This window comes from Lissotriton vulgaris, chromosome 8, assembly GCF_964263255.1.
Source record: "Lissotriton vulgaris chromosome 8, aLisVul1.2, whole genome shotgun sequence".
In the NCBI taxonomy this organism is placed as follows: domain Eukaryota; kingdom Metazoa; phylum Chordata; class Amphibia; order Caudata; family Salamandridae; genus Lissotriton; species Lissotriton vulgaris.
In genome coordinates this window covers 593892745-593916418 of record NC_141696.1, presented here as the reverse complement: position 1 = coordinate 593916418, position 23674 = coordinate 593892745, and the positions used below count along the sequence as shown (strand labels likewise).

General features: G+C 43.4%; 1 protein-coding gene across 13 annotated transcripts in view; it reads right to left on the bottom strand.

The window, feature by feature from the left end:
• Positions 1-1012: 1012 nt before the first annotated feature.
• ST3GAL6 (ST3 beta-galactoside alpha-2,3-sialyltransferase 6) overlaps positions 1013-23674 on the bottom strand; it is a 614303-nt gene continuing 591641 nt past the window's right edge. For all 13 annotated transcript variants that reach the window (XM_086934432.1, XM_086934442.1, XM_086934439.1 and 10 more), the window contains one exon: positions 1013-2345. In XM_086934432.1, coding sequence (XP_086790558.1) covers positions 2259-2345 — 87 coding nt within the window. In that variant the 3' untranslated portion in view covers positions 1013-2258. The remainder of the gene's footprint in view (positions 2346-23674) is intronic.

The following is a 23674-nucleotide window of genomic DNA, read 5'->3' as shown; positions in this document are numbered from 1 at the left end:
TGCATTTGGTATCAAAAAGGTCCCAACAGTAAGAGTTTTTTTTTTGTAAACCTAGCAAGCCATTTGTTCTCAGCTCTAAAGGGCCAGGCCTTTGCATGTGTGAGGTTTTTTTTGCCAATGGCATGCATGCGTCCAGAATCAGATGCAGATGCACGCAGGGTCAGCAAACTTGAAATGGGGTTTCTATTAAAGAAAACTGATTCCAAGATCGCTAGAGAATTCATGTGTGTTTTATGGCAAGAGTGCCTCCTGATGCTTGAGTGGGCATGAGTCTATTTTAAACTTGCCAATCCAAAATGTCGGAAGACCATGCTAGGATGGCAAATTAAAATATTAACGAAGCAAGTGAAAGAATGTAAGCAAAGCGGAAAAAAAGGGACGCAAGCAGTCCTGCAGCACTTGTAAGAGACGGCAGTGAAAGCGATCGATGGTGACACGGCCGTGAGATGTGCTCTGTGGTGGCGAGGGGGAGGGGCAGTTGTGAGAGGTGCTGAATTACCCAACAAAGGAAAAGCTAGAAAGGCAGATGGCCGCACGTGCACGTGCACGTGCACTCAAACTTGTAGCCAGCAAGCAAACCTGGGTAGCACTTTCCAGATGCCCTTTACTATAAGTTGAGCAACAGCGCATGCGCTGTTTAGGCTCGACCTAAAAATGAGCTAACAGTATGCAGCCATGGCCAGCACGTCATGTTTATTTACCTAGCAAAACATACTTATTTTAAATAACTCAAAGCAAATTAGGTATTTATCACTCAAAGTTCTACTCTTAATGCTCAAATTTATGTTTTACCTCACAAAAAAACAAGGCCTTGCGACTGGATACGAAAAAGGTAACTGCATAATGGCAGAAAATGTACATGACGATCAAAGGAAACAACTGTAAAAATTGTTTTGTTGGGTCACATGTTAAAAAAGATCAGTTTTTTATGTGAGAAACAGCCAAAATATCAGTATGTAATTCAGTCTAGGATATCAATTGCATGCAATCAAGAGGCTAAGGTAGTCATTAGTTGTCAACTGCAGTGATAGGAATCAGATTTAATTAAAATTATTTAGTGGTGTTAATTCTCCATTCAAACATCAGATTAAGGTTTCATAGGCACGTTGAGAGGGGGAAAATACAAAAAGAAAGACACATGACATCTCCTGAGTCCCTATACAGCATCTATATAATATGGGCTGCTTTAATGCTCATGGCTTAACATAATAAATAAATAAAGATTCTACGGTGCCATCCATTGCTCAGTGAAGTGCTATTCCCCATTTGTAACACATTTTAATACTGTTTCTTTATTTAAGTTTGATTCTCACGCAATAATCTATCAACTTGCAACAGGGACTATGTGGACTTCAAGGCTGGAGGGTCGATTCTATTTCATGCACACCATAATTCATATTCGCTTTCTTGTGCTTCATGTAGTTCATGGCAACTGCTTCATAGCCATGTATGCTCTGGCTGAGTCATAAACACTAAGTAACTTCTTCTTAACACAAAATCCAAGTATTGGAAGGTGAAATGAAAGAGGATCAAGTAAGAGCAGGGAAAGAACATTTTTTTTTAAATTGTTTCTCGACACGGTTCCTATCCCCTTCAGAGACATTAGTAGCAGGGCCCATTATTTCAAAGAAAACCTTCGAGATGTCAAAAGTAGGACTGCAACAGGATTTCCAAAGATGACTGGAACAGATGTACAGGATTTAAGGGATGGCACTGTGAAAACTGTAGTCTATAATATTTTGGAACAAAAATAAACAAAGTTCGGCATTTATTTGAAACTTATTTTCTTGGTTCATTTACCGGATTAAGAAAAATCAAAAATAAAAAAGGTATCCTTCCTTCCAGGCATGGCATTTCAATCACTCTTGATGAAAATGAATCAAATATTGTTGACAACACGGTGCGCATAACGCCTGTGCCGGGTATTGCACTGTGGAGAAGAACACATTTTGAAAACTTCTCACATATCCAAGGTGTCGCTTCAAATCTTTCCTTTTTCATTTTCTCTTCGGTTTCGCCTGGACAACAACGATCGCAAACGTTCTTCGCTGTGTTCTTTGCACTTGCCTCAATTTTCATTTCCGTCATTTCTACAGCAGAGAGCACAAGATCGGAGGGAATCTATCAAACACCCTCATGGATACATTTTTCTTTCTTCCATGGTTTTGATACCCGTGCATTGCACTTAAAAATGAATGTATAAAAATACAACTCTTTCATATGTTTATGGTAATATCTCAGTATCATAAATTCTCAGGTCAGTGTGGTGTCAAATTTGTAACAGTCTTTTTTTCCACTAAGTCCTTCAGAAGCATCTGTTCTGCAGTGATGTTATGATATTCAGTCTAGTGAGAGAGAAGAAAAGTAGGTTAGGACAGGCAAAATATTACAATATTGCTGGCACTCCACAAACATTATACAATTTGTAATAGTTTTCTTGGGGACAGCTGGCTAGCTTCCCAACTGATTGCACAGTTAGTGATGCACTGTCTAGAGTAGCCATACAGCCAGTAAAATGGTTCACAAGAATACTTCTTGTGTAGAATTAAAATAATTTCTAGTTTGAGCTACATTTGAAATTTTGCATTAAGAAGGATTACCTACCTTGTGACTACTATTACTAATACCATGAAGAGCAAAAAAAGAGGACAACAGAAAAGCAGCATCTTGAAGGAATGCAGAACTTAAAAAAGATAAAAACAACAAATTGCAAAGCTACAACACACTTGTCAAAACAAATGGCAATCAAGACAAACTTCACCTACACAAACTTATTATATAATAAGTTAACAATCAAAAAAGCTAAAAGAAAACACTATTCAGACAGTATTCCAAATCTGTGCAAAAATAATTTTTATATGATGATCACTGAATTTCGAAACCTAAATGCACAGAAGGAACTCATCCATTACTCAAGAATTTACTGACAAACTGGCAAATCATTACACAACCACAGCAGACTATTGGACTCCTATTTAAAGCACATGAAAAACACCAGCACAAATCAATTTACAACAGTTCTCTCCAAGTGTAGGCTAACCCAGCCTTTGCATTCCTTTCAACAACTATCACAAAGCAAATGTATGAATGTTGTCAAAACAAGCAGGCCAGCAGTAGGCTGCCTTTGACTACCAGAAATCTCCAAGAACATTCTTTAACTACCACTGCTGCCACACCAGTAAGAAAAATCATTAGCACATTTTTCAACTACAGGAATCTTTAAAGAAGATTTGAAAAAAAGAAACAAACTCATTATTAAAGACAATAAACCTGGACAAATATGACCCAAAAAACTACAGACCTGTTATAAATGGACCTTTCCTGGGCAAACTGATAGAAAGAGCAGCAATCGCCCAGAGGTCACAATTTATTGAAGATAACTCCATACTTCCTGAATTGCAAACAGGATTCAATCCAGGAAGAGGCACATAATCTGCCCTCGTTGCCATCTGGGAACACCTTAAAAACACTGTAATCCAGAGCAGAGTCGCTGCACTACTTTTCTTAGACCTCTCAGCTGGCTTCAACACCGTTGTCCTTGACACTCTAATCCAAAGATTCTTCTAAGCCGGCATAGAGGAGACTGCTCTCAACTGGATCACATATTACCATCAAAATGGAACAAATGTCAACCATACTCACCTTTCTCTTCCAAACCGCAAATCACAAAGGCTCAAGGCTCTATTATCTCACCAATGCTTTTCAATAACTAAATGCAGCAATTACCAGCAATGATCAATGAATTTCAGCTCACCTCACATGCTATAACTATGCAGATGACCAACAAATGCTTCTTAAACTAGAAAGCCCAAAAGACATTGGAAACTCAAAAATCTTCAGCTGATTCAGAGCTGTTGATCAGTGGATGACATGGAGCCATCTCAAATTGAATGTTTCCAAGACTGAAATACTCACATGTGGCGACTGGAAACATTAAGACCCACTCTGCATCTAGCCTTACAATATGGGACCAACTTCTTAAGTATCTAAGGAAGTAAGAAACTGTAGAATTGCGATGGACTCCAAGGTATTAATGAATGCCAAGTGGACAAATTAGCAAAATCAAGATTTATTACTATGAATACTCTGCAATGCATCTTCCGCCACCTAGGATTTTCACACAATCTCCAGGCTACTATCTCTGTTGTACTGCCTAAACTTGATTACGTCAAAAGCCCCTACAACAGATCATCTTTATCAACTATGAAAATACTACAACAATTTCATAACTCAGCTGCCATACTACTACCACATGTAAAGTCACAAGACCACATCTCACCTGACTTGAGGGCCCTACATTGGTTATGTGTTGCTGGAAGATCCACCTTCAAGCTGCTTTGTATCACCCACAAAGCAATACTTGGAACAAGATCACTTTTCATAAGGAATAAAATCACCAAATAGATACAACAAAGGAATCCCAGCTTCCAAAAAACCATGTGTGAAACACCTTCTCTGTTCAAGCAGCCAAACTATGGAATCCATTAACTCACACAAGATCCACAGATAACTAACTTATTTTCGGACGACTACTCAAGAGTTTGCTCTTTCCTACATAACCACCATACTCAAACACAAATGTACAGCATATGCCTGTGTATGTAAACATGTATAACTTGAATTAAATGTATGTATGTAAGATATGTGCATTTCTTTGTACAAATATAGAACCTACCTATGGTATAAAATATATATATTCTTTAGGTCTGCTTAACAAATGTATATACTACTTATGGTTAGAATATATAATATATAATATATATATATATATATATATATATACACACACACACACACATATATATATATATATATATATATACACACACACATATATATATATATATACACACACATATATATATATACACACATATACATATACACACATATACACATATATATATATATATATATATATATATATATGAACCAAACGATCTTCAAATAACCACACTCCTGTCGTGGAAAAAACGAAGACACGGACCCAATGGCTGTAGTCAAGGAAATCTTTTAATCAATCCCTCGCTGGTTACGCGTTTCGAGCACCGAGTGCCCTTGGTCACACACCGCGCACCAGGTCAGCTACAAATTTATACATTTTTTTAACCAGTGATGCTCCACCCATTTTCGTGGGTCTCAAGGTATAGACATAGAAAAAACACGCGTTCACTTAACAACTACGTGCTCATCTCTATATACAATTGAAACAAAAACCTGTGTTATATGAAAAGTTATAACTGCATGAATGCAATATTGTTAACTCATTTAACCATGACCATGTACATATAATAATATATTTGTACAACTACATATATATTGTATATACACCCATACATCCCATATTAACTCATGTCCATTTAATTCCAAATCCATCTATATACACCTCAAGAAATAAAAATATATATATATATATATACGTACTATCCTATATACAGTATCAAAGTGTAATATATAAAAAAATATATATAAAAAAATATATATCTCTATACACCTATACCTATATACACATCTATACACCACAAACATATATAATCCCTTCTTATCTACAAATATACATTCATTATAATCCTAATTTGGAAATTTCATAGCATTTATATGGACAAAAGGACCTATAACAATGTATAGTTATTGACAATACTTTAGAAGGATGTATGACATCAACCTGTACATGTATTTATAGCATGGCAACACAGATGTTCGATTGACCCACTGGTGTTAAATCAAAATATGATCTGTATTGGACAAATCGTGAAAGTGCAAAATCGTGAGTTAAAAACAAGTTGTTGGTTGACTTGAAATTCATTAGTCACCAATATATTCTTTAGAAAAGGAAAGAAAGATATAATTTACATGAAGGCAAAAACCCTACAAGGTCAATGTGATAAATGAATCCTTGCTGGACTCCCATATGATGCCTAGCCGGCGCCATCTGGTATCAGTTGTTATTTTCAGAACGACCTTGAGGAGAAAAATATGGAGAAAACCACGTAAGAATTTTGCGATGGATAAAGTTATAACAGATGATGCAAATCTTCAGTGGTGTTTAGCCCATTTGGGTACTTACTGTCTAATTCAATGATATATTCGGTTTCTTTTTTTCGGAGCAGTCTTTCTCTATCGCCTCCTCGCATGAGGGGCGCAACCACATCAATAACATAATATGATAAGTTGGATAAATCATTATTATGTGTGGATTTGAAATGACGTGCTACTGGGTATGTATTGTCACTGTTCACAATTGCACGTAAGTGCTGCAAGATTCTGGCGTGCACCTGTAGCTTGGTACTACCCACATAACGTAGGCCACAGGTGCACGTCAGAACATATATTGCAAACTCGCTGTGACAGTTGAAATATCCCCGGATGGCTTTCCTCCTAGAGCTGAAAGGTGTAAAATAATAAGATGTATTAACTCCAAATTTACACGCCCTACAGGAGGAACATTTAAAGAAACCTTTTTGTTTGAGCCAAGCATTGCCATTGCTTAGTTCAGGATTATTCTTGACTAGACAGTTATGCATGCTAGGTGCTTTTTTGTATGTTATAATAGGGGCACTGGGGATAATATCACCCAAGATACTGTCTGTTTGAAGAACAGACCAGTGTTTCTTCACAATAGATCTTATTTGTTTCTCTTGATTACTGAATGCCAGAATCAGTCGGGGAGCCGGATTGTCTAATTCCTGTTCTACAGTTTCACTTGTCAAAAGGGATTCCCGAGACTTGGCTCGGCATCGCCTAAGTGCACTGTTGAGAACCTTATTGTTATATCCCCGGGCTCTCAGTCTATTCATTGTGAACTGTGCCTCTTGTTCAAAGGTTTCTGGAGTGCTGCTAATTCTCTTCACTCTGAGCAACTCTCCATAAGGAATATTGGTGATTACGTGTTGGGGATGTTTACTGCTGGCGTGTAATATACTGTTGCCAGCCGTTGGTTTACGATATAATGAAGTATTAACCATGTTGTTGGCAATGGCAACATGTACATCAAGGAAGTCTGCTTTCTCTCTGCTGATATGGGCCGTGAAGAACAGGTTATCATTGTTCTGATTCAAAGCATCAACAAAGACTCTAGCGCTTTCCTCATCCCCCTCCCAAATGCAAAACACATCATCAATAAACCGTTTCCAGTATCGAACCTGCTCAAATCCGGGAGTGTTGGTGAGACCGCGCTCCTCCCACCAGCCTACATGCAAGCATGCATAGCTGGGGGAGAAGCACGATCCCATCGCCACACCCCGTACTTGTCTCCATACATCTTTAGCAAACATAAAGTAATTGTTATTCAAACACCATTGCACTAGTTCACACAACATCTTGTTATGTGCGTAGTATTCACATGATCGGGAACCAAGATAATGCGTGATGGCATTCAATCCTTTATTGTGGTCTATGGAAGTGTATAAAGACTCAATGTCCAAAGTTAAAATACACCAATTTTGACACCACTGGATAGAATTCAGTTTGGAGAGGAAGTCCCCCGTATCTTTTAGATAACTAGGCAAATCTTTAACAATGTCCTGCAGAAAAAAGTCTATATAGTGTGAAATGTTCTCCCCCACACTATTTATTGCCGCTATAATGGGGCGACCTGGAGTGGGGATTTTCTGCTTATGGATCTTTGGGATCAAATACAATCTTGGTAACACCGGGTGTTCTCTGTGCAAGTAGTCAAACTCCGCTTGAGAGATCAAATTAGTTCTTTTATAAGACAACAACATTTTCTTCAAATTGTCTTTGGCTCGTTTATAGGCCATCCCATTGGATCTTTCATAGCAGGTGGGGTCATTTAACTGTCTCATGGCTTCAGCCACATACTCTTCCTTTCTCCATAAGACAATATTACCCCCTTTATCGGATTTGTTAATAACAACTTCCTGATTTTGACTAAGTTTCTTCATTAGAGTATTGTATTGTATTGTCCTAGCATTGTTTCTATTAGATTGTGCCTGTATGGTACGGTTAAGTCTTTTTAAATCTTCAGTCACACACTCGTGATAAATGTCAATTGCATCTTTAGGCATGACGGGTAAAAAGGTGCTTACCGGTTTGAAGGGACTCTCTCCAGCTCCTTTTTGACGAATATCCACATTACTCAGTTCTCTTTGTGTGTTGAGAACACCATCCTCCACCGTTGTTGAGGCCGCCGTATTACCCAGATCACATAGGGTGAGCAAGAGTCTAGCATCTCTCGCTGCCGGGGCTGCTGGAACTGTGGCTGTAGCCGTGACAATGGCACTGTTATTTACTGTTGTGCCCGTGGTACGCTCCCTATTTTTGGCAGCGTTCTTGGATGCAAAAAACTTTCTGAGTTTTAGTTTGCGAATAAATTTAAAAACATCCGCTCTTGTGTTTGTATAATTGAATGAACTTTCTGGGCAAAAATTGAGTCCTAGAGCCAATAACTGCTCTTCTGCTGTGGTAAGGGTAACATCGGAAAGATTGGTAATGGTACAATCCTTTATTGCTTCTTCTTGTTGAACCATTGTTTCTTTTTCTTTTGCTGTTGAGGCTGCTGTTGCTTTCCTCCTTTTGCGTCTTGCGTGGCGTCTTGCGTTCCGCTTTTTGCGTTGTAGTTCTTTTTGTGCCTCGGACGCAAAGTTTGCAGCCGATCGTCGACTAAAAAATCCATTTCTTCACCGATTTCTAAAATTCTTCCCGGTTGTGTTTCTGTGTTACTAATTTCAGACAGAGACATGCTGGATGAGCTGGCCAGAGAGACTGTGTCAGGATCTGAATTTTCCATCGCGTCATCCCGTTGATTAGCTTTTGCCAAATTACTGCTTGTTCCCACTTTGGCAGTTTGTTTGTTCAATTTGGCTTGCTTGGCTCGATCGTACTTTCTGGCAAACGTGTAAATCTGCCCTGTCTCATAGTCCTTCAAGTCCCTTGCGAACTTGTGCACTTTTCTAATTTTAATGCGCTCCTCATGTTTATTCAGTCTCTCACTTATTTCTTTGCGCATATTAGTGATTAGTAACTTGGTTTCCGGGTCTGTAACAGCGTCCAGCTGTTCATTAATATCCTTAATATCCTCCAGCAGTTTATCACGGTCTATGACCGCATATTTAATCAATACTTTTACCAGGTTCATTGACGCATCCAGATTCAGCTCACCCCACTCTTTCAACATCGCTGGGTTAGGATCCTCGAAGCTGGGTGCCAGCATGATCCGCAGACCACGCGGTACTCGACCGGCCTCAACGTATTTGGTGAGAGACTTGTGCTCCCACCACTTCGTTATTTCCGATTTGGTCTTTTTCTCCAAAATTTTCAGCAACTGTTTGACATCCTGTTGCGCTTCATTGGGTTGACTATTCGCCGCATTAGATGTTGAAATGTTCGTTCGTATATTGCTGAAGAGTGTTTCAGCGGCGTCTTCCCTCTCTCTCTCCAAACTAGCTGACATAGTGCAACTGGAGAGGGTTTAGTTGTTGTTGTAATCTGTGAACCGGGGGCTCGCGCCGCTGCCGGTCTCTTGACCACACGCCAATTCTCGCCACCTGAGAATTCCAAATGTTAGCCTCGCTCCGGTTGGACCCTGCTCACCGACTGCTGGCCACTAGGACCCACTGTAGGAACGCAGTTGTCCGCCAACACGAAGGCTCTCTTTTCCGCTCAGGGGGTTCGGGTGAATTCTTTTCCTCGCGGAAAACAAGCGTTGCTTTGCAGCTGTTGTACTCCCGACCTCTTACTGGCGAGTGGGCTCCGTTAACGAGGACAGCTGCTCCCCGTATTACATGAACCAAACGATCTTCAAATAACCACACTCCTGTCGTGGAAAAAACGAAGACACGGACCCAATGGCTGTAGTCAAGGAAATCTTTTAATCAATCCCTCGCTGGTTACGCGTTTCGAGCACCGAGTGCCCTTGGTCACACACCGCGCACCAGGTCAGCTACAAATTTATACATTTTTTTAACCAGTGATGCTCCACCCATTTTCGTGGGTCTCAAGGTATAGACATAGAAAAAACACGCGTTCACTTAACAACTATGTGCTCATCTCTATATACAATTGAAACAAAAACCTGTGTTATATGAAAAGTTATAACTGCATGAATGTGGTAACCTTTTTTTTTCAAATTTTCGCACGGTTAGCGCCCGGTCCGCGCACCGGGTAGCGTTCCGGAAAGCGTAACAAGGGGAAAACCAAGGGAAATAGTAAAATAATATTTTAGAGTGCTTTGAGGTAGGGTAGCTCTGAATAGAGCTGTTGTGTTGTGTGGGTGATGTAAGTACCAACATGTAGGTACCAATGAAGAGTCTAAAATTCAATGTACACCGTCTCCTCTGTAGATATTTTGTATGTTCTAATATGGGTTATTTAAATGTAAATGTGTGGAAAAGCTAGTCCTCCTCTTTGGTTTTTTTTTCCCCACACTCTTCTTCATCATGATAGTTGATACATTTGTTCCCTCAAAAAATGTATATACATAAAAAAATTATATTAAATACATATAAAATATATATTTTTCCTTTAAAAGAAGAATACATTTTACAGCTTTTGATATTTGCTATTAAAAAAACATTGAAATTCACTGAAAAAACCATAGGTTATAGACCATATATAGTTAGGAATTAGCATTTACAAAACCTTGAAAATTCACTGAAAAAACCATAGGTTATAGACCATATATAGTTAGGAATTCGCATTTACAAAACCTTATTTTACTCACACAAAACCATTGAAATTCCATATATAGTTAGTTGCACTAACTATATATCGCGCACCCGCAATCCACTGCTGATCATGTCACATATTACATCATTCATGACATGGTCAGTGACATCACTGATGACATCACTGATGACATCTCAAATGACATCACTGATGACATCACTGATGACAACATCCAGTGACTGTATGTTTCTGTAAAGTTAAAATATGTCTTACATATTGAAGAATGAGTGGATGTATAAGTGTCTGGATGAAGGATTTAGTAGGTGCATGACTGACTGTATGAGTGAGTGATTAAATGTGTCTCACTGAGTGCATGGGTTAGTGACTAAACTGTCTTAATTTGTGCATCATTATGTCTGTTGTTCTGTAAACTGTTGCATGTGTTGATAAGTAGCTATATGAGTAACTATATGGGTTATTGATTGGTTGTCCAAGTATTTGTATGGGAGACTGAGTGTGTGTGTGGGTGGCTGGGAGGTGTATGACTCTGTGCATAGATGTGTGAGCAGTTGATTCACTAGATGTATGGTTTCAAAAGTGCATGTGGAAACAGCTGTATGGGCGGTTGACTGTGTGCATGAGTGTATTGGTGAGTGAATGGATATCTCAGTGCTACATGTCAAAGTAAGTACATATGTAAAACACAGTACATGTGAGAGTTGACATATATAAATAACTGTGCATAAGAGCCAGTGAATGTGTGAGTGGCTGTATGGATCATTGTGAACTTGTATCAGGGATTGTATAAGAGAGTAAATATGTGTTAGTATATGTTTGAATAAGTAAAGTTTGTATAACTGTATAGTTGAGGAAATGGAGGTGTGATTGATTCTTTGCATGACTGACTAGGTGTGTGAGTAACTCCATGGATGAGTGATAGTCTGTGAGTGTCTGTTTACACTGATGGTATCTAAGGTTATATTAGAGTCTGAAGAGGTTCATCGTAGTATCACATGAATGATATCATCAGTGATGTGATCAGTAATGTCAAATGAGATGTCATCAGTGATGTCATCAGTGATGTCATTTGAGATGTCATCAGTGATGTCATTTGAGATGTCATCAGTGATGTCATCAGTGATGTCACTGACCATGTCATGAATGATGCAATATGTGACATCATCAGCAGTGGATTGCGGGTGCGCGATATATAGTTAGTGCAACTAACTATATATGGAATTTCAATGGTTTTGTGTGAGTAAAATAAGGTTTTGTAAATGCGAATTCCTAACTATGTATGGTCTATAACCTATGGTTTTTTCAGTGAATATATATATATATATATATATATATATATATATATATATATATATATATATATATATATATATATATATATATATATACATACATACACACACACACATATAATATTATTCTAAACCTTTTTATAGGTTACTGCATAGCTTTCATATAAGTTATTTGAATAGATGCCTTTGGGTCTCCGCTTTATTTTACCTATCACAATATGTAGATATGATCATAATTTTATTCATAAGAGCTTCACTACTGAAATATCTTGTGGAAAATAAAAAACAAATAAATAATATTTTTTCCTAATAAAAGTACACAAATAAATTAGCTTGATGAACAGCAAAACTTGAAAGTCTGAGTTTCTAACTAGCTATTCAACCATGCACATATGGGACTTGATCAAATAAAGTAAACCAAGTGAGGGACTAGGAGCTGAAGAGCAGCTCCAGCACCAAAGCTCCTTAAATATCATGGTTAAACAAAAGAAGGATGCTGCTATTCCAGAAAAGGCAAGAGAACGAAATGAGAAGATGCCAGTCGGGACCAGAAGAGGGGCTGATCAACTGAATCGGGGGCTCCGTGTGATCAGAAGTGATGCCCTCACACACTCAGATGGGTGTAATGCATTATCATTGGTCTGCTCCTCGTTTGGCTGGTGCGACAAATGGGCCCCTCGAAAGGGACTATTTTTCAGAGATCGTCTGATTTTTGGCCTTATTGATGAATGGAAGCGAGGATGTAGTGGGCGGCGGGTGGTGTGGTAGGTCATTTAAAACTGTTTAAGGGGTACAGAGAACCGTTTTCATAAGGTGGTCCCCACGACAGGTGTAAAAACGAAAGAGCGCTGTCACAGGAGCCAATGACCCTTGACAGCTCAAAATATGTAACATAGGGTCACAACATGTTTCATGCGTGTTAAATAGAGGTGCCCATCAATATTTGTTAAGTATACCGGCTACAGTACAGGACAGCGAAGTTCTGAACTGTAAGGGAGAAAAGAGACAGCTAATCGGCAGTGCCATCACTGACTGAATGAGTTGATACTTCCTTAATACATGTAGCATGCCTTTGAGTAAAAAAAAATGCTGCAGGATCATTGCCACCCGCGCTGAAGTGTGCACAGTGAAGTAAACAAATAATTGAAAGGTGACCACATGTGGAAAACACAGCATAACACAAACACAACACCAATATAAGGTGTGATACATTGTAGGGTAGCATATCCCAAAAGTAAGGAATATGGATCTTACCCTATTTGAGTGGTTACTGTGTAGTATTCTCTAGATGGGTGTTTGACTATCCCAGCACCCATACTGTGCTCCTTAGAAATGGGCAGCAGACCGTGCTTAGCTGAAGTGATAAACTGGTAAAAACAGGTGTACCATTTAGGAGGTCCTCCAAAACACCATACTTCTACAACTTTCCAAACTATATAAAGGGGCGACCCCGCCTGTGAAACCCATTGTGTCAGTTGTCGTACCCCTCATGGAACCATTGAGCAAATTCTGCAATCATTTCCTGCAAAAAACCCCCTACGAAGTACCCATCCTTCCTCAATGACACCAGGGACATCCTGAACTTAACTGAAGAAGTTAGCCAACTGTATGAGACTGACCTCTTGGTCACCCTCGATGTTGAGGCACTATATACCAACATTCCCCTGAATGCCACCTTCTTGGTTGTACAGAACAGCCTCCTGTCAGAAACCTGGACCTCAGCAACACCGATGAGCTTCATTACAGAGTGCGCAACCTTCTAACTAAAAGAAAATTACTTTCTGTTCATGGATTAACTCAACTACCAGATACAAGTTACCTTGATGGGGAGTACCTTCGCATCCAGCCTAGCCTGCCTGTACATGGCTGATTTTGAGAGGGAGCACATATTTGCCAACACAAACCCCTACAATACCAACATCATATTGTGGCGATGCTGCATAGACATCTTTTGGCATAGTAATATTGACTTTTGCCATGAATTCTATATCTGGATTAACTCGCTCAACCCGTACCTCAGGTTCACCAAGACGATCTCAGAAAGAGAACTTCTCCCTCAAGAATGACAAGCTGTCTACCAGCACCTTTAACAACAATGAAAAAAGATAAAGAAAAAAAAAAGACTGCAATAGTTTCCTACTTTACAATACCCACCATCCGAAAGCCCTCCAGAACAACCTCCCTTAAGGGCAATTTCTCAGTCTTAGACTGAACTGCAGCAGTGTTGGTGACTATGATTAACAGGCCAATGAAACCAGCACCAAAGTCAGAGCCCAAAACTGCAACCCCCACCCCCCCTTTCCCCACAGGACCGTGTCTCAGGCACGCAAGAGGGCTGGAAAAAAACAAACAGGGGCGCACGGTTAGAAGCCAAAACCAGGTCCAATGATATCATCAAGTGTCACCACTTTCACTCCCAGCTCGAACTGTATACAAAGGATTAGACGAAAACACTGGCCGATACTACACTCTGGTTCTCCCAACAGCTCCCTTCCACGCTTTGCATTTAAATGCACACAGAACCTAAGAGACATGGTGATACTCAAGAAACCCTGGGCAATTCTTACATCATAACAATGCTCACTTTGAAACCTCTCCCCAGGACACTACCCATGTGGGTCATGTGGAGTATTCCACCTCCCTAAAACAAAAAAAGAAATCAGACTAGATCATACATATATATGGACACCGACCATACCAACTGCAACACAAAGAACTATGTATATCTCATCACCTGTCCTTGAATGCTTAGAGACGCTGGCATGACAAGACCAGTAAAGGCTAGGATCACAGAGCACCGCAGCAACATATGGTGCAAACAAAGGACAACCAAGATGAGCGCTTCTCCTGGCCACCAACCACATCACTGATGACCTCCGGTGGACCATCCGGTAAGCATGTAATCAGTGGGACAAACAGACCCAGTTCCGGAGGTAACAACACTGGGTCTTTTGTGTAGCTCCCCATGTTACAGACTTTAACTACGACATTCCCTGTAGTGAATTAAGGCACTTAGACTGCAGTTGCCACTCTTCTACACATGGCTCTCAGGAGGCAAAGTAATCTTCCCTCCGAAAACAACCTGTGGCACTTTCTGTCAACCCGCCTGCTCTTCATCACCAGCCCAGTGGACTACTGCAACGCACTCTATGAAGGCACCTCCACTGAGCTCATGCAAAGACTCCAAACGATCCAGAACGCAACCCCCAGACTGATCCTCAATCTGCCCAGGAGAACCCACATCACCCAGCACCTGAAAGACCTCCACTGGCTCCAGGCCCAGAAGAGATGTCATTCAAACTCCTGACTCACGCCTACAAATTCCTCCATGACCTAGGACCCACATACTTGAACCACCATCTGCATTTCCACGGTCTCCACAGGAACCTCCGATCCACATACCTCGCCCTTATGCAGATCCCTTGTATACGCCACTGCCATGCCGGAGGATGCTCCTTCTCCTTTCTCGCCGCCAAAGCCTAGAACATCCTCCCTCACCACCTCCGCACCGCGCCCTTACTGACCAACTTCAGGAAGGGGCTCAAGACTTGGCTCTTAGTATGAGACCTACAACCCGTTCCCGGATACCCTCTTGGTTGACAAGCCGCGCTTTACAAATAATGAGTGATTAATTGTTACTACAGTACAACATGACACACAGCCAGCAAATGTCTACGTGACATTCTCCTGTACTATCACTGGCCTGTCACCTATTTACTATTATTTGATCTTTTAACTGACCATGCAAACCGATTTGCTGCTCTCTACAACTGCCATTAAAGGGCCACATGATAAACAGCAGAGGGTCACGCGTACTCAATCCGTGTGTACGGTATTTTGCTGCATTTTCCATGTATGGTAATTTGCCTATTTGTTTGACTCACTGTGCACAGTTCACTGCGGGTTGACAATGCGCCCTCAGCATGTTTTCTTTACTCAAATAAAGGCGTACTACATGTACTAAAGGAGTGTCAACCCATTCAGTCAGTGGTGACACCACATAATCTGCCTCTTTTCTCTCTTACAGGTCGGAACTTCGCTATTCTGTACCATAGCAAGTATAGATGACAAATAATAAATAATTGGGCACACCTATTTAACAAACCTCCTCTTCCAGTAAGGTGCAGGGTAGGCGCCAACAAATTGGCCTTGAAGAAATGCCTACGATCCAGTTAGACCATAAGGCATGAAACAGGTTTACCGTACGTTACATCGAGTTGTCAAGGTCCATTGGCTCCCGTGACAGCGCTCTTTTGTTTTTACTCCTGTCAAGGGGACCACAATATTAAAACCGTTCTCGGAACCTCTTAGACAGTTTTAAATCACCTAGCACCCCATCCTACACTCACTACATCCTCACTTGGATTCATCATTATTAAAAATTCTGAAGATCTCTGATAAAGAGACCCCTGAAGGGGACCGTTGGACATTGCAGTGCCAGCCCAATGTGGAGCAGCTAAATGATGGAAGCATGATGCCCCTCTGGGTGTGTGGGGGGAAACAAGTTAAATCACATGGGTCTCCCCCAATCCAGCCGATCAGCCCCAATCCAGGTCCTGACAGACAGCTTCTTATTTCTTTCTCTTGCCTTTTCTGCATGAAAGGCATCCTTCTTGTGTTTAACTTTTTTTTTTTGAAGTTTCAAAAACCTTTATTGTATATAAGAATGTACGGTACATTAGTGCAATAAGGACATCCAATACAAAGACGGATAGTTACAAAGGCGAGCGGCACCTTCCCGTACGAGTTGGCTTATATCTATAGGATCTGAAGGTATGAATTCAAACATAATTAATAACTTCCCCCCTCCCCCCACATAATTGTGCATGCATTATACCAAGGTGTCTTGTGATTGTAGGTAGCAATCTAGAGATTAACGGTGTGACAGGTGTAGCAGTGTCTAGTACTGGTGTTGCCCGTGGCGTGTCCCCGCAGTGCTCCTGTGATAGGACTGCGGCAGGTATCTGTGCGAGTGCTTCCTCCGGTCGTCCCAATCCATTCAAATGTGTGAGGCGGTGCTCGCAGTGTGGTCAGTCTCGGTGTGTCTAGTCTAACCCGCGGCAGCGTGTTTGTGGACAGGATCTGGCACGCTTAGTGAGATATCTGGGTGTCTGCTGCTGGTGTATCCCCTGCTTCACCTGGTTCTGCGTCCCCCTCTTCCTGCTGCCTAAGAAGATAGGCTGTAAGGGGTCCCCAGACATCTTTTGGGCGTGATTTTTGTGGCAGTAGTTCCGCATAGTTGAGCAGCTGGTCTTGCCACGTGGTCATGGTGGATATCCAGGTCTTAAATTTGGGGGCGGGCCTCGGCCCCATCTACACGCCACTTGGCGCTTTGCTAAGAGCAGGCTTAGCGCCAAGAACTTTATTGTGTGTAGACGTAATGGTGTGCACTAGGCCCAGTAGCGCCACTAGCGGGCACGGCGTGAGATCGATTCCCAACATATCTGACAGGCCAGCGAAGACCTCAGTCCAGTACGCAGCTACCGCAGGGCAGGTCCATGCTAGGTGTAGAAAATCTGCCCCTTCTCTCCCACAGCGATAGCAGCAGTCATTGTCTCGTAGGTGGAATCTATGCAGCTTGGCCGGGGTGTAATAGAGGCGGTGTAAAAATTTTAAATGTACCAAGCGTAGCCGGGCATTGCCCGTCGCTGCATTTGTTTGAGTGCGGCTGACCTCCCATTGCTCGTCTGTCAGTGGGGCATCAAGGTCTCCACCCCAATCCGCGCGTGCTCGTAGTGTAGTGGTCAATGTTGCGTTTTGCACGTGTTTGTAAAGTAATGACACAACATGCTGCAGAGCGTCTTTCTGTAGGAGAGCATGTAAGGGTGCAAATGTGTCTGGTTCTTCAGGGAAGCTGGGGTTGACTGCTCTCACATTTTGGCGCAGTCGGGTGTACAAGAACGTGTCCATTATTGTGGGCGTGCGGTCCCCAAAGAATTGGTGAGATGTGCGGAATTGGCCCTGGAGATATAAATCCCCCCAAGAGTGATAAGCCAGTTTAGTCAACATTTTGCATCAGATTTCTTCGCGGGTTACCTGTAAACGGGGGTCATTTACCAGGGTCATGCAAGGAGAGTATAGGAACGGAGATCCCATGACGCTGGCTCGGCGTTTCCACGCCATCACCGTGCAGTCCACCGTGGAAGGATCGCGTTCTCTCTCTCTTACTGTTGTGTAGATGTACCCAGTGGCTTTCTCGGGTCTCATATACCCGTCTTCAACTGCTAGATGCGCCATATATGGCGAAGGATGGAACCAATAGGCGGCAAAGTGACTTTCAGCACAGTCATAATACCGCTCGAAGTTAGGGACCTCAAACCCGCCTTGGTGGTATGGCAGCATCAGCGTAGCCAGGCTGATCCTTGCCTGTTTTCCACCCCATATGAGCCGCGACAATTGAGCCTTTAGGGCTCGAAAAAAATGCCGCCCCGGGTTATAAGGGATGTTAGTGAATAAATATATGAGTTTTGGGAGCACTACCACCTTAATGAGGGAGATGCGGCCCGCCATTGACAGCGGAAGGCGTATCCATTTGGTGACGTTATCTGTGATTTTATCCAAGGCTGTCCAGTAGTTGGCCCTGATCAGGGTGTCTCGCTGTCTGGTAATTCGGATGCAGAGGTATTTCAGTTCATCAGTTTTCCAGCCAAGGGGGTAATCTAGTGGGTACGGTTGCGTTTTGTCCGTTAGGGGAAATACTGCAGATTTGGCCCAGTTTATTTGTACCCCCGCGATGCTGCCAAATTTCATAATTTCACGTAATATGGGATTAAGGTTATCATGAGGTCTCTTGACAGAGCGCCATGTCATCCGCGTATAGTGAGATGAGTAACTGTATCTCCGGGTATATGAGCGCCTGATGGTTATGGTGCTGTCTAAGTTTGGCAGCCGGTGGCTCAATGGCCAGCGCGAAGAGGACTGGGGATAGCGGGCATCCCTGGCGAGTACCCCTGCGAATTCCAAAGGGGGTACAGCGTGACCCGTTCAGTAACACGGTAGCAGTCAGTTTGCAATATAGCAGTCGCACCCAATCCAGGAAGCTAAAAGGCATCCCCATGCGCTCCAAAAGGTCAAGGAGCCACCTGTTTTACGATCTTGAGATGGCTCAAAAAAATTATATGGATGCTCCCTGGATACACCCAAAAGACAGTTGTCAATGCATTAATCACCTCCCGCCTGGACTACGGGAATGTCCTATTTGGGGGCATCCCAGGCAGTCACAAGGAGTCTCCAACTGGTACAGAACGCGGCAGCGAGGCTGCTCTGTAAATGTAACAGGAGAGACCGTATGTCCAGTCACTTAAAGACACTTCACTGGCTAAGAATAGACAACAGGGTTAAATTTAAGACTCTCAGCCTCATGCACAGGATAAAGTGGGGCAATGCTCCCAAATACCTTCTGACCCTTGCGCATACCTACATGCCTGCCCGAGACTTGAGATCCGCCTCCCAAGGTCTCTTCTGTGTCCCTAAAATACGTCGGGCTAGGATGGGAGGAAGATCTTTTTCCTACCTAGGCCCAAAGATCTGGAATTCCCTTCCCCAATCTCTCCGTCTTGAAAATAGGTACCTACACTTTCGCAAAGCCATCAAAACCTGGCTTTTCAAACAGGGAGCGCTTTTGGTTTCCCATTTAAAACTTTTTCTGTCCTTCCAGTTCAAATTTCTGTTTAGCGCCGGGAAGCCTTTTTTGGGTATCTGTCGCGCTCTATAAACTAAATAAATAAATAAATATAAATAAATAAGCAGGTAATCCCATTCTAGCGAGTCAGAGGCTTTTCTGGCGTCGAGAAATATGGCGGCTGCTTCACAGTTGGGGTCTATATCTTGTAATACTGCATGAAGCGTGCGTAAGTTGTGGGACGTCGAATGATTAGGGACGAATCCGGCCTGGTCAGGCAGGACCAGCTGCTCCATCAAAAGATTGAGGCGCGTGGCCAGGACTTTCGCCAAGATTTTGATATCAGTATTTAATAATGACAAGGGCCGGTATGAATCGCACTGTTCGGAGGGCTTGCCTGGTTTAAGCAAAGATGAGATCAGGGCTTCGCGCATGGAGGTGGGAAGACTGCCTTCCTCCAATGCTGCGTAATAAACCTGCTTAAGGATAGGGACAAGTAGATGGACGTATGTTTTATAAAAATCGATCGGAAGACCGTCCGAGCCGGGGGCTCAGCCGGACTTCATTGCCATGATTGTGTCAGTTATTTCATCACGCTCGAGTTCCCGGTTGAGGAATTTTTGTTGAGTCGGTCCCAGCCAGGCTATGGCAGTGTCACCTAAGTAGGTGTCTAAGGCCAGCGGCGTGTTCCTATGTGAGATATAGAGCGCAGTGTAATACTCTCTGAGGATACGAAGTTGGTCAGGTAAGTTTCTATAAACGGTACCCTGCTCGTCTTGTAATGTCGTAACATAGTTGAAGAACCGAGGAGGCCTGACTGAAGACGCTAGGGCCTTCCCCGGGCGGTCCCCCTCTCCATAACGGCGTGCTGTGTGGGGCTTCCCTCGGAATCTACACTCCCTGTCAGCTACTGTCTCGTATTCAGTTATTTTGTCCCTCATTTGGGCTTTGATTTCATGGCCTCGCATGTCATGATCCAGAGCCTGTTCTAGGCCGCGCAGTTCTGCTTCCAGCTTCCTGAGGTCCCCCCGCAGGGATTTAAGGATTCCTCCCCCTTTGGCAATACACCAGCCCCGCACAGTGACTTTGAAAGCTTCCCATACTGTTGTGACGCTGGACACTGAGGTTAAGTTGCGGTCATATGTCTTGTTCTAATTCGGTCTTAAAGGCCGAGTCGCTAAGGTGGGAGGGATTGAGTCGCCAGTTCAAATAAGGGGAACATTCCACTGGGACTTGGAGCTCTACAAGGACTGGGGAGTGGTCCGAGAACGTGCGGGCCAGGTGTACCGCTTGTAAAAAACACAGTTGATGGACAGAATGTAGAACAATGTCATACATTCACCCCAGTACAAGGATCTGGGCCTAAATTCATCGTTTTTTTGCACTCCACACCACCCTGGGTTAGACACTGGCTATATGCAAATCAGCTCTGACTCTGTGCCTCATGGGAACAGTCCAGTCCGAACTACCAAGCCATGTCTTTACCAGACCGGAATCAAGCATCCAAGGACCGGTTTCTGGCTATCAGCCTTCATCAGCCTGGATAGCTTGACTCCAGTGACTTAGGTTAAGTTGCGGTCAAAGAAATCATGGATGTCTTGTTCTAATTCGGCCTTAAAGGCCGAGTCGCTAAGGTGGGAGGGATTGAGTCGCCAGTTCAAATAAGGGGAACATTCCACTGGGACTTGGAGCTCTACAAGGACTGGGGAGTGGTCCGAGAATGTGCGGGCCAGGTGTACCGCTTGTGTCAGCCAGTGTGTAAGACCTGTTGTCAATAAAACATAGTCTATGCGCGCCCATGTGGAGTTTACCGCTGAGAAAAGAGTGCCTTGCCTGAGTGTGGGGTGTTTGTGTCTCCACGCGTCTAGCAGGTAGTGGTCCTCTACTATACCCGCGAGCGTTCTTTGTGTATTCGTATAGTGCGTTGAGAGGGGGTGTGACCTGTCTGCATGTGGGCGAAGTGCCGTGTTAAAGTCTCCGCCTAGTATGACGTGTGTGATGTCCAGCGATTGTATCTTACCCCATAGCAAAAGCAGTGCATTGGGGTTGTCAAAGTTAGGCCTGTAGTAGCACGCAAACAGGATGTTGTGCGATAGGAGTCGCCCCCCAAACCATGCAAAATCTGCCGTCAGTGTCTGTTCCCAGTGGTGTAAACCCCACTCCCCGCTTAATTAAAATAGTCACCCCTCTGGAATAGGTGGAATAAGAGGCAAACACTTGGCATGAAGCCCAGCGGGATGCGAATTGGGGATGCCCCCCGGTGCTAAGTGTGTTTCCTGCAGCATGGCGACTATCACCCCGTGGCTGTCTAAATAACCAAGTATTTGTCGCTTCTTCCTGGGGTCATTCAGTCCTCGGACATTCCACAAGGCTATTTTAATGTGTCGGAGTGCCTGTGTGTCACCTGTCGTCCCCATATCGATATGTAAAGATCAACATATAGTAAGAAATATACATCTCATCCTTGGTTTCCAGCGATGCAGCAGTTAAGGCAAAGTGTCCCCCCACCCACTCCGGCGACCCCAACTTGCCGGGTACATAGTTTCCACCCAGTAACATTAACCACATTTCAAAAGAAAAATAGTCCCCGCCCACACGGGGGGGGGGGGGGGGGGAGTTCCAGGGGTTCACCCGTAGGGGGAATGAACCACTAGGCGCGCCCGACCTGCCCTCCCACCTCCCTACTTGCACCCACAGGCCTCCGAGCTAGTAGCTAAGTAGCCAACCGTGGGACGGAGGTGGGTGGCCGAGCAACATGTATTTCGTAGACCATAGATTCAACGTCCCCATATGTACGTCACCAGGAGTGGAGTAGTCCTTCACCGCATAAGTGTCCATGGGAGTGTTCTAAGCAGCGATCACCTAGTCGGTCGGTCAGTCCTGCTGAGACATGGGTGACTGCGATCTGGAGCGATTCTGTTCCGCTTCTTCTCTGGAGGTCGCCTTCCTGTGCTGTTTGAGATAGTCTTCAGCTTGCTGCGGGGTATTGAAGAAGTGCTGTTCCCCTGGTGGTTGATTTTCAGCTTTGCGGGGTAGAGCATTGCATAGGGAATTTCTTGGGTCTGGAGTTTCTTTTTAACCCCTCCAAATTTACGTCTTGCTTCTTACACCGAGGGTGTAAAGTCCGTAAAGAATGACAGTGTTGTGTTTTCATATCCGACTTGTCCCTTCTCACGTGCCAGGCGTAGAACAGCATCGCGGTCGCGGTAGTTCAAGAAGCGGGCTATAATGGGCCTTGGTGGTGTCCCTGGGGGAGGCCGGGCTGCAAGGGATCTGTGAGCGCGTTCAACAGTGAGGTGGGTGGAGAAGGATTCTCTCCCAAAGAGTTCTGCCACCAGATTTTCTACAAAGTCCTCCATTCTGCCAGTATTGGTGGATTCCACCAGACCAAAGATACATATGTTCCCCTCAACTTACCCAACTTTAGGGCCATCTCTCTCCTCCCTTGCATCAGTAAGATGACAGAAAAATGTATAAATGCCCAGCTGTCAAACTACCTTGAATCGAATGAACTACTCAAATCCTCACAGACAGGCTTTCGCCCTGGCCAGGGCACTGAAACAGCGATGGTGACGGTGGTCGAGGAGGCCAGGAAGATCATGGATGCAGAAGGATCAGTGGCAGTGATCTTCCTGGATCTGAGCGCGGCCTTCGATACGGTCAATCATCAAATCCTGGCCCAGCGACTCAGAGATCTTGGGATCACAAATGTCGCCCTGTCCTGGCTGAAATCTTTTCTGTATGACCGTTCAATTCAGGTGATAGAGGGTAGCTACACATCTAAAGAGACCCCTATACGTTGCGGAGTGCCACAGGGCTCCTCCTTGAGCCCTACGCTCTTCAACGTATATATGTCCCCTCTGGAAAAAATAGTCCCCCCCCATGGTATCAAACTCCTAACCTATGCTGACGACACCCAGCTGGTCGTCTCTCTTTTTCAGCAGGAAAATCCTAACACCGACCTCCACTCCTGTCTGAGAGACATAGTTAGCTGGATGGACAGATCTCACTTGAAGCTAAACAGCGACAAGACGGAGATACTGGTGATGGGGAATCAGTCCCATTTTCGTCCGGATTCTCTATGGCCCGCATGCATGGGTAAGCCCCCCACCCCTAA